General features: G+C 35.1%; 1 protein-coding gene across 4 annotated transcripts in view; it reads left to right on the top strand.

The window, feature by feature from the left end:
• The window catches only part of LOC134375475 (CWF19-like protein 2), a 99,574-nt gene that overhangs the window by 49,187 nt on the left and 37,640 nt on the right, over positions 1–12,747 (top strand). For all 4 annotated transcript variants that reach the window (XM_063093924.1, XM_063093925.1, XM_063093922.1 and 1 more), the window contains exons 11-12: positions 6,501–6,617; positions 9,476–9,613. In XM_063093924.1, the coding sequence (XP_062949994.1) occupies positions 6,501–6,617; positions 9,476–9,613 (255 nt within the window). The remainder of the gene's footprint in view (positions 1–6,500; positions 6,618–9,475; positions 9,614–12,747) is intronic.

Raw genomic sequence — 12,747 nt, 5'->3', positions numbered from 1 at the left:
CTGCCTCAAATTTTGAACAGGTTCTCCAACAGACACTGAAGACATAACTAATTGGTTTCTTTAGAAAAGGAAGAATAACTCAGCCACAGTCTCTCTCCTCCACCGGTTTGCTTCTATTCCTCCACATGCGTATTAGTTTTTTTCTAAGTCTACTATCAGCATTTCATTCTTTTTTTCTGCCATATAATTAAATTTAAGGGGAAAATGAAATGTTACTCCATATGAAAAATAGTGAGTCCTTTTACTACTTAGTAGCATTTGAGACTTATGTGTTCTCTTGAAGGGTTTGATTCTTACATGTTCTCTTTCCTGATTTTCTTTTTGTGTGAGAGGGTGGAAAGATGATGTCACATTTTTATATTGTGTATTTGTAGTTTAAAGGGAAAGCATTTTAAGGGAAACAAATCAACTTCAAAGTAAATTTTTATCCTTGTATTTGTTTAAAAATTACTTTTAACTGTATTGTAGAATGCATAACCAATTGTCGAAGATATTTAGAAGTAAAATTTAATGTGCTTTTAGGAAAACTAAAAATGCAGTTTCCAGTTTCATAGTGCATAATAGGTATGCAGGTACAAAAGAGGTTTTGACTGGAATAATTGTAGTAGACAGTTGCTAACAAAAGATTTATGAGGAAGAAAAACTAAGATTAGTTGAATGAAACTGAACACTGAAAAAAAAAAAGGAAAGAAAAGGAAAAAACGCTTGAAATAATATCACAGTGAATCATAGAAGAAACTTATAGTGTTTGTTATGTTCCTGTCTGCTCAGAAATACTTAATAAATCTTCTATGTATGATTCCTTGAATTAAACATAAAATTAAGTTATAGTGAATAATTATTAATACCCAATAATTGATATAATGATTAATAATAAGATTAATAGCTTAATAATAATTAACAACCAAATAGAATAATGCCTATTGCATTAGCCAGTAACTCAACACAGAAGAGATGAAAGAAAATGTATTCAAGAACAGATGGAAAATATGAAGGATAGACAAAAGTTGAAATTACTGAAATAGAAACCCCAAAATAAATAGAAATGATCAGAAACCCGAGTTTATTCTTTGAAAAAACTAATAAAATATGCAAGCCTCTAGGAAGGCTGATCAAGGAAAAAAAAAAAAAAAAAAGGGGAAGACAAATAAACAGCATTAAGAATTAGGAAAGGGGGATATAACTAGGGCTACTTTCTGCCCCTGTGGTGCCTTCCTGGGGTCAGAAAAAGATGCTTTCTTTGCGTAGGTGCAGTTCTGGGAATACCTTTGTACAAATTAAAAAATAGCTTTGTGCTAAGACACACATCTCAGTGATTGGAATGTAGCTTGGTGTTCAGTCAACTCATTCCCTTGGCCGGGTACTTGTGTGTAGTGAACAACCTGCTCTCTTGTAATGTGACTATAGTCATAACTAGAGATACAGAGGAGATTGTTCAAAAGTTATGAAAACACTAAAAATATAATAACTGCTTATTTATTGAAAGTTTGAAAAATAAAAGTTGAAACAGATGCTGTATGGCCTTCAGTGATGATAAAATTGTGAAATACTATCTTGAACCTCTAGAAGTTCATGGACCACTGGTATGAAAACCTGCTCTAGTGGAAGAGTTTTGCTTTATTTCTAAAAATGCTAGAAAGGGCTTTCAATCATTTACTTTTTTTTTTTTTTTTTTAAAGATGATCAGTAAGGGGATTTCAACCCTTGACTTGGTGCTGTCTGTCGGCTTCCAAGTGAGCTAACCAGCCATCCCTATATAGGGATCTGAATCCATGGTGTTATCAGCACCACACTCTCCCAAGTGAGCCATGGGCCAGCCCCAAACATTTACTTTTTAATAACAGCTTTGAATCAAAGCAATGCATGCTTTTTTCCTTTTCTTTTTAATCAGTGTTACATACAAGTAGTGCTAAAAGGCCTACCTGTAATAATAATAATTCCTTGAGCCCTTTCTAGACCTTCCTAGCATCTTTTAGTTCTTAGCTGTTTCTTCTGGCTTTACTTCTATATTTCTAAACACTGCTAAGCCAAATAGTATGTTATGATTGCCTTTCATTTATGTAAATAAATTTGGTTTTAATTGGCATTAATATTACCTTCAATTTTTTTTTGTTTGCTTTATTTTCTTTGATAGATCTTCTCTTCCAACAGCTGGTTAAACTATATCCCAATTCAATCAGCAGAGATCTGTTTAGATTCCCCCTTCCTGCACTACAGCCTATAAACTGCCTCTTGATAGAAAGCAGTGGCAGTTCTAGGCTCATCTCACTTGTTTCCCTTCTCTCAGGCATCACACTCCTTCACCGCCTGGTGTCCAGTGTCTGGAAATGATTGTTTTATATATTTGTCCTGTTGTCTAGTTTTTTAGTAGTGGCAGGTTATGTTTGTTTTATGTTATGCTGTCGTGGCCTGAAATGGAAGTCAAGCATAGACATTTTAGCAAAATAAAATTGTGCCAAGTCCCATTTTCTTGCTGTACTTGTTACCAGCATGGATCTGTTTGTAGTACTATCAATCAATTGAAAGTTTTCGTCTTGCTTGTTCTTAGGTAGTAAAAAGAATCAGTAAAATGATTTTGAATTAGTTGTATCAGCTGGAGAATAATATAGATCAAGAGTTGGCAGACTTTTTCTGTAGAGACCGAATAATAAATATTTCAGACTTTGTGGGCTATGCAGCCTGTGTCATAACTACTCAACTGCTCTTGTATCATGAAAACACCCAATAGACAATACTGAATGAGTGTGGCTGTGTTCCAATAAAACTTTATTTGTAGACACTAAAATTAGAATTGCATATAATTGTAATTTGTCATGAAATATTGTTTTAATTTCTCTCCAACCATTTAATAATGTAAAAACATTCTTGGTCATGGGCTGAACAAAAGCAAATAGCAGGCTAGATTTGGCCTGTGGGCCATTGTTTGTTGACTCTGATGCAGGTTATTAAGTAAGTCCTATATTCCATATTAAAGTGGTAGGAAATTGGGGACTTACTCAATATTTCTGGGCTTCTCAATATTTCTGTCTTGGGTACCCAAAATGGGAAAACTTAGATGTAATTTGTATTGGCAGGCCCAAGGAACAGAAAGTAGAAAAGCATGTAGAAAAAGAAAATGAGGAAGGTGTGTAGCTTTGGGAATATAATTTTATGGCGTGATACACACACACACACACACACACACACACACACACACATAAATCATATATATATAAAACTTTTTTTTTAGCAGCTGGCTGGAATAGGGATAGAGCCTTGACCTTGATGTTATCAACACCATGCTCTAACCAACTAAGCTCAGGAGTATAATTAATCTGTCTGAGGCACCTGCTTGTTAATTTCATTTATCAAATATTTATTGAGTACCCACTGTTGTTTGACGCTGTGCTAGGTCCTGTAGATAGAAAGTAATGTGCAGCTTGGTCTTTTTTTAAATATCTGTTAGGTTCAATGGAAATTTAGAGTGATTAGACCCTGAAGTGTGTTTTGCTGGTAAATACAAGTCTTCGTTTCTATAAAAAGTTATATGCACTTTATAGGAAAAATTATTTATTATCTCATAAATACTATAGATGGCAATAGGGAAGGTTTATCCCTGCCTATGTTAGCAAATTGATTTTATAACTTTATTTAAAGTGTGTTGTTTTCTCCTTTCTTCCTTTGAAATAATTATTCATAATTCTGTCAGCCAGAGGGCTTATGTTTTGGTTTAGTCAGTGAATGATTCCAGAACATTATTAGAATTATTAATTAAAGAAGTCATATAAAGTGTTTATAACACATAATCAGTTTTGATGTTTTTAAAATATAAAGTCCTACAGAGCAAACTGCAGTTGTTGGGGATAATTAAAAAACCTGGAGCATTTGGCATTGTTATGAAAATAAGAATGTGTTCATAATGCTCTCATTATATCAAGAAATGTTTCTGCTTTCTTTGGAGAGAATTTAGTAAATTATATGGATGATGAAAATATTTTTGCATATTTTCTTCGTAGAATGAATTTCTCATTTGTATCTTGGGTTTTAATGCCAAGTAGATGGTAGGAATGCACTCTGTCTTGGGTACTCAAAGTGAGACATCTTAGGGTCTTTTGTTTTGGCAGGCCTAAAGAACAGAAAGTGTACAAAGGGAGGAGAGAGGCAACTAAAAGGGAAAGTGGGTTAGCTTTGGGAGTATAATTAATCTGTCTGAGGCACCAACTTGTTCATTCTATTTATTAAGCATTTATTGATTACCCACTATTGTTGGACACTATGCCAGGTCCTATAGATACCACCAAGTAGTGTATAGCTTGGTTTTTGTTCTGGAAATGTGGTAAAGAGATAAATATAAGACAAATACTGTAGTTACTAAAAATATTATGGTCTAGCAATATAAATATGCCTAAAATTATTTGGTATAGAGCATTGGCTGTGACTAAATCCCTGGTTCCTAGTTGAGCAAGGGATAAATTGTTGCATGCAGAAGAAGTAAAATGTAGAGTAAATTTACAGAAATTATGAGGAGCTAGAAAAGAAGTCTGGGGCCAGAATTTGCAATGTATACTATGGTAAAGTGCTTGGCCTTTATCACATAGTTTAGCGCAGTGCTTCTCAGACTGTGGTGTAAGATTAGGGAGATTATATATACACACACATATATTTTTAAACTTCCCAGGCCATCATGTACGAATAGTTTTATAAAATACAATAAAAATGAATTATAGAAAAATGAAATAGACATATGAAATACAAGTCTTACATTTTTAAATTTAGATTGAACCAACATAGCATTATTCTAGATAATTGTTGTAAAATTTATAAACACTGAATTTCTGTACATACCTCATCATGGATTAGGAGTAACAAATATTTCATGGCTGGTAATTCTCAGGCTTGCACTGGTCTCTGGGCCATCCTAGGTGATATGTGGTCCCTGCAGATTTTTAAGCAAAGAATGGTATGATTATATATATGTTTAACACAATGACCTTTTTGGCAATATGAGTGATAGTTAGGTTTCAGGATGGAAGGTTGGAAACCAAGAAAGTTTGGAGTCAGCATTTTAGAGAGAGCTGGAAATGGATGAGAAAGTGAAAGTGACTTTCTTTATTTTGATAATCATGTAAGGAGTTATTCCTCCACGAGGCTATAAGCTTCTTGAGGGCAGGGGCTATATTTCTTTTGGCTACTAACATAACATAGGCACTTTCGAAAATATTTGATGAATGAATGGGTCAGAGAGATAAAGGCAGAACCAGGAGACATTAGAGTGTTTAAAACTGGAATAAGAAGAGTTTCAGGCTAGAGAAGGTAATAAACAGAATCAAATGCTTTCAAATCAAGGAAGATGATCATTTGTAAGTATTTATTAGATTTAATAATTTGAAATTCCTTAGGGAGATCAGCTTTAGCAGCCTGGTAAAGTTAGAAGCCAGATTGTAATGTCTTGCCCATCTCTATTATCCAGTAAGAGAATGAGTAGAGAGATCCTTTTAAATATGACACTTCATTAGTTAATGTTAATTAATTCATTGAGGAAGAAAAGTTGTGGTAAATAATCTTTACTACCTGTTAGTATTGAGAATCAGTAAGATTAATTATAGGTATGTTTGAACGTACTTCAGACAGTTTGTGGAAAAGTGGAATGAAAAGATAATATGAATCTTTCTGTAAACCTTTTGAAGTACCTTCTTATTCTTTCCCTCCGTTTCATCAGGGGAACTAAACCTTTATTAAATGGAATTGAAATTGACTTTTTTGTATTTGATCCTGATTTGAGAAGAAAATTGAAATGTGAATAATTTGGTTGGTCTTGTTTAAATTGATTTTTAATGAATTCATTCCCTATTATTTTTTATTGATTCTTTATTAGAACCTTTCCAGTAATATTCCATTTTCATTGTTGAATAAATTTTACTCTTATTCTGTACTGTGCCAGGTGTGCATTTGGCTAAAAGTTTGTAGGATAAAAGATTATGGCTTGAAAATGAGTGGCATATAAATTCTTCTGAAGAGTCAGAGAAGCGGAAAGCATTTGAGGGCTGTTTAATAGGAAGAACAGAAGTTGTGTGGAGTATCATTATAATTATTAATTTTGCAAGTTTGTTTTGTCATTTAGTTGCTTTATTTTTTATAATCAAGTTTTAGTAGGATCTTTAAATTTCAGTAATATCCATTAAACATGACATCTGCTGCATAAGTGATGGGCATTGTCATGCAATGCCTGATGGACTATTGGTACTTTGTCATCTTTTAATATTGTCTAAATGAAAACTTTATTTGAAGATTACTTCTGTGATTGCTTTTTTTAAAATAATAAACTTTGGGATTTTTCCCACCCTTTTCCTGAAAAAATTATAGTCATTTTATTGTACAGTAAGTAATGAAAATCCAGGAGACTTAAGACATCCATAATATTATGTGAAAACTTTAATCTTTTTAATGCTTTTTTTTGTTATTAAATATAAGCATTCAACACTCTTCAGGATAATTTCAAATTATCTCTAAATTTTCCGTAGAATGAAGATCAGCAAGAAGTGATCCTTGTCAGAACAGATCAGTCTGGAAGAGTATGGCCTGTAAACACACCAGGAAAACCTCTGGAATCAAAAGGAGGAAGAAGGAAGAGACAGATGGTATGTTTAATATATGTGTTTGTTAATCCAGAATTCCTTTCTTCCTTGTGGGGATTTTGTTGCATCAGACTACAGAATATTTTCTGAAATGTAGCTTTCTAATACAGATGTTAGAAGGCAGTAAATTATGTTATTGCTTTTATTCTTAGTTTTATCCCTTTGCCTTTTACAAAATGGGATCTCATTCAACTGCATTTTTTCAAATAATAGTGAATATTGAATGTTTAAGGCAATTTTAATTTTAGTGTACATTTCTTTGGTGGTGTTATTAGTTTCTTTTTACATACTTACCATAGCTCTTAGGGAAAACCTTGGTCTCCCAGACCTGTTACCTGTGTTAGACAGCTAATATGAGACCTGGTGATGGGGTATCCATACACAGTAATGTGTTAATTATGTAGGTGCTGTGATCCTTAATAATCCGAATTTTATTGTTCATCTTCTAGCTTTAGAAATTAGTTTTTAGCACTACCTTGAGGCTCTTGAGATGGCAAAAACAACACATTCAGTTTTCCCAAGTTAGGTTTACTGTTGTAAATTTGAAAGATCATACAAGTGATAATTGGGTACACAAAAGAATTGCTCATTTGGAATTTTTCTTTCAGCTGTTTATTATTTGCCTGTTGAATGCCTATGCTGCTGGAAATACTAATTAATTAATTCAACAAATAGAAGTGGAATGGATACCTCTGCTAATGTAATGGGAGGAATTAGGGGGCTGGAGAGGAGGTGTGGCAGGAGAATAGCAAAGATTTGAATTATATGAAATGACAGAACTGACTTGGGATCCATAAATACATTGCCAGAAGGCATTGATTGCCCTTTTTGAGTTGTGTATTACTGAGCAATTTAGGTATAGGAATAAAGAAGGCAGACACATTCGTTCAGTATTGGGGTTTGCTCTTTGGGTATAATGGGTGATTGAAGTCATGGAATGTGTGGGTTAAGCTAGTGAAGACAAGAGTAATAATGTTGGGAAAAGTCGTGGGACCCTGCTTCCAAAGATCTTAAAGAAGTTGAAGACCAGGTTTTTTTTTTTTTGGATAGGGGGATGTGAGAGCAGCACTGGGGAGATTTGATTTGGGAGGAAATAAATAGCACTTTTCTTTTCCACACCTGGGTACGGAACCAACTGAAAGGAAAACCCAGGACTGAATTAGATGGTGATCAGAATATCAGCCTTGTTTCTGAGAAAGCTGTTTATAAAACAAGGATTTGATAATTAGAAGTAGGTAGGTGTTTTTTGTTACTTACAAAGTATAATATGTCTGTTTAACCACAGTATTAGTACTGGCTGTTAAGTTCTGATTTAGTAGTTGTAAAATGGTACTTCATTGATGTTTCAGCCAGCATTTAAAATAATTTGTGAGGTTGAATATTTTGCCATATGTACTAATTTTCTTTCATCTGCTACAAATTTTCTGCTTGTTTGCTTTCCTAATTTTTATCATATATAATCTTGCTCTTTGAAAATCCTCAAACATATATTAAATTTTTGTGAGAAGAAAAGAAAAAGAAGTGGGTGTCTTGGTCAGTTCAGTGGCTAGTTCAGGCTGCTATAACAGAATAGCATTGACTGGGTGCCTTAAAAAACAGAAATTTATTTCTCATAGTCTGGGGAGTAGGAAGTCCAAGATCAGAGTGCTGGCAGATTCAGTTTCTGGTGAGGGCATGCTTCCTGGATTGTAGATGGTGGTCTTCTCCTTGTATCCTCATGTGGCAGAGAGAGAGAGAGAGCAAGCTCTCTCATATCTTTTTAGGGGTACTAATCCCATTTATGAGGGCTCCACCCTCATGACCAATTTACCTACCAAAGACCCCACCTCCTAATATATCACATTGGGATTTCAACATAAGAATTTTGGGGGGACATAAACATTAAGTCCATTGTAATGGGTTTGCTAGTACTTCTCTGTTTTTGATGTATGCGGGGGCGCGCCTAGGGTCCTCCCGCAGACCCAGAAGGAGAAGGAGCCGACAGGATTACCCCTGGTGATGGGATCGAGGGATCTCGGGGAAAAGTGAGCCTGCTGCCCGCCAACCCAGCCCCGTGAAAGAGACACTCAGACGTGGCAGGGGTTCTGTCAGGGCAGTTCCACTTTATTGCCGTTACACTGCAATTTATATAAGCAAGCAAGTAGGGGCTTTCCATGAACTAACCAATCAATTAAAGGATCACGTGGGCATGCATTTTGTACTGACATGTTGAGCATAGCGATCACGCGGGGTTCACGAGTGCGGAAATACTGGAGGACCAATAAAAACCTTTTGGAGCTATCTTGGGTTATGCCTCGCTTACTTCTCGCAGGTGGGCACCATCTTCATCCTCCACCCATAGGCAACATGTGGCTCACAGATAATGTTTGCTCCTAAAAATGGGCCCAACAGATGTACTTACTCCACCTCTGGATAACTGTAATCTTCCTTCTGCAGTGGTAAGGAATTTTTTCTACAAGGAGAAGAGCAGAAAAGAGAGAACAAAGGATAGAGCAGTTTATCATGCTATTGATAAATGTCATGCTTCTATTTCTGGGGAAGAAGAGAGTAAAAGGGCAGAAGAAGTAGGGAGTGTAATTCTAATGGAAATTCTTTCACATGGAAGCACATAGAATAGGGATAAACTGGAAGGAGAGGTCTTGATACATAGTGTAATTTTTCCATTTAATAACATGTTTATAGGTAATCCATTAAAAATACCTCAGGGCTGACTTGTGAGCTCAGTTGGTTAGAGTGCAGTGTTATAACACCAAGGTCAAGGGTTTGGATCTCCTGTACCATCCAGCCTCCAATAGAAAACAAACAAAATAACTTCAGAGACTCATATTTTCACTAAATTAATAATGTTCGTGTTGTCATAGGTTTCAACCCATGAGGAAAGAGAAAGGATCAGATACTTTCATGATGATGATAATCTAAGCCTGAATGATTTAGTCAAAAATGAAAAGATGGGAACAGCAGAAAACCAAAACAAACTTTTTATGAGAATGGCATCTAAGGTAAGATATATTCCTAGGATTCCTTTGAATTTTGGGAAGCTGGTTCTTTAATCTAACAATGATCTACTTTTCGGAGAGATTGGGTTCTCCCTAATCTTGGTTTACTTTATTAAATTTAATGCTTTGGAAGACATATTAGGAACATGCATTTTGGAATTGATCTGATTTAGGAATATACATTTGGGATTTTGTTTGTTTTTAAGCATAGGCTCTGGTTATTTCTTTAATGTGTTCTATGAAGATATTACTTATATATTTCACCTACCATTTAAGGAGAATTTTTGGCCAGAGGTTAATGATTGCCAGTGTGCTGCTAGTTAGGTTACCAATCTGTCTTGTCTTAATGGTCCTCTAATTCTTCGTAATTATGCCATGAAGAGATAGAAGAAAATATTTAGACTAATGTATCATGGATTATAGAGAATATATATTGGAATGATTTTAAGTCTATTCAAATGAAAATATAAATATGTAATATATATAATTCATGTATTCATTATTTAAATCTGTATAGGTAGTGGGATGAATTTTTGTTTCAAATATCATTTTTGGTTCCAATCTCTGCCATTGTAATCCCTTCCAAACACTACTACTGAAATTTTTTTACAAAAGAGGCATTGTATTTAAACTTAGCTCTATAATAGGGTTTGGCTGACTGTGACTCCATGGAAAAAATTCAGCTCACTGCCTATATTTGCAAATAAAGTTTTATTGAAGCACAATTATGCACATGTGTTTACATATTGTCTAAGGCTGTTTTTGCTCTGTAACGGCCAAATTGAGTAGTTGTGACAGACAGTGTATACTCCACAAGAATACATATATTTACTGTCTGCCTCTTTACAGAAAAAAATTGCCACCCCTTGCTCTATAATACCAGTGATTATTTTTGGTAGTTTGTGTTTGAACTGGGTATCTGAAAGACAGGAATGGGAGGGAGACCTTTCGCTGTATACCTTTCCAGACTTATTCTTTTTTTTAACTATGTGAGTGTATTACCTGGTCAAAAAATTAACTTAATGAAAATTAAGGTAACCAAGGTATCTTGTGTGTATATGTGTGTGTTGGTGGAGGGTAGGTAAAATACAGTTGGATTTAAATAAAAATGGTCATTGTACCTGTCACTAAGAATTATATGAGATCTTACAATTTAGCTAATTAGAATAATTTTGCCTCTGTTTATTTGGGGGAAATGCTAGAAATTTCTTAGGGTCTGGAAATATCTTAGGGTCTGGAAAAAGGAGGAGGACATATTTTTATGAGAGTTTCCTTCTCAGAAATGGTTCCACTTTATATGGAAGTCTAAATTAAATAACAGTCTTAACAATCTAGTCATAGTTCATTCAAGTTTATACACAAGAGAAAAATTCTTGTTAAAAATTGTAATGGGCATTTATTAATTAAACAGTTGTTTTTGAACACCTAATTTGTGCCAGCTATCATTGTAGGTGTTGGGTACAGAGAAGCAATTAAGTCAAAGTTTGTGCCCTCAAGGAGCTTTTATTTCTAGTGGATGAGACACGTAATGAACAAATACATAATATAAAATATTATATAACATAAATGATGTATTATAAAATAGAAAATATTTTTGTGGAAAATAAAGCAAAGTAGAAAGGAGATGGGATTATATTTTCAATGGAGGATTGAGGGAAGACCTCTTTGTGGAGGTGATGTTTCAGCAGACTCTGAACAAAAGAGGGAGTTGAGGGGATCTGTGTGATTATATGGGGGAAGGATATTACAATAGAAGAAACAGCAAATGCAGAGGATCTGAAGCAGAGACAGTCTTGAAGAACATCAAGAGACAGTAGGAAGACAGGCAGAGGGAGAAAGAGAAACAGAAGTAGAAGATGAGATGGGGGACACAGTAGGAGTCAGGTCACATAGAGTGTTACAGGCCATGGTGTGAGAACTTCTGCTTTTGTTTTACATGATGGAAGCCATTTGAAGGTTTTTAGTGGGGCCAAGTCATGATCTGGTTTATATATTGACAGGATTTTTCTGGTTATTCTTTTGGAAGGTAATGTAGAGAGGCAACAGTGGAAGCGGGGAGATGACTCAGGAGGGTCTTCCTTTAGTTCAGATAGAGCATTGGATTAGAGTAGTAACACAGATGAGAAGTGTTAGGATTTGGAGCAATGCTGGTGCCATATATTGAAATGGGAAAAATTGGGAGGGACAAATTTTGCAAGGTGTGGAAGATCAAGAGTATTGTTATGGAAATGTGAAGTATGAAATGCTCATTAGACATTTACGTGGTGGTATGGGGTGACTGTCCCTGGAATTATGGGTGATGTTGGTTATTCCAAATAGATTTAGATGCTGTTAGCATTTAAATAGCAGTTAAAGCCATGGGATTTAAATTACTGATGAGGAGAGCCTGGACACTGTGCCCTGGAGTGCTGTCTGGAAGAGGACAGAAAGTATTTATCATATGAGACTGGGAAGGTACAGCTAGTGAGATAGGAGGAAAACTGAGGGTATGTTGTTTCAGAAGCCAGAGAAGACAGGAAAGATTTTAGCTGTTTCTGAGACATTGAGTAAGATGTTTGAGGTTGAGTAAGATCTTTGAAGATGGGGAAATGACCATTGCATTTGGCAATGTGGAAGTTTCTGGTGACTGGTAAGTGTAGTTTTTGTGGTTTGGTAAGAAGAAAAGCCTAATTATATTGGGTTCAAGAGTGAACGTGAGAAGAGTTGGCTTTATATAGGAGCCGATTACTGCCCACCACTTCTAACAGGAGGAAAGGCAGAGTTTCAGAATACAGATGCAGGTAGTTTTGTAAATTTGGTAGTAGAAAGTTGAACGAGTTTTCTTCTTATTGCTTCTGTTAGCTTATTAAAGAGACTAAGGTTGTCAGCTGAGAGTGATGATGGAGAAGGGGTGTTCAGGGTTTGAGAAGAAGGTGTGAAATGGTGTTTGGGAGAAACTGTGAGTGATACAATGTAGGCTTGCCAGGTGGTCCATCTGAGGTTTATGGTTATGTATTTTTCTTGTGCCACATTTTGACAGAGACGTGTTTCATTGAATCATGATACAATGATAATGACTTGTTTCATATTTTTCATATTTCACCACCATTGCTTATTACTTTAAGGGTACAAAGAATAGAGCATGTATATATAGGTTT

The sequence above is a fragment of the Cynocephalus volans genome, chromosome 4 (genome assembly GCF_027409185.1).
Source record: "Cynocephalus volans isolate mCynVol1 chromosome 4, mCynVol1.pri, whole genome shotgun sequence".
Classification (NCBI taxonomy): Eukaryota; Metazoa; Chordata; class Mammalia; order Dermoptera; family Cynocephalidae; genus Cynocephalus; species Cynocephalus volans.
Note: the sequence above shows the minus strand (reverse complement) of the source record. Positions and strands in the feature narration are given on the sequence as shown.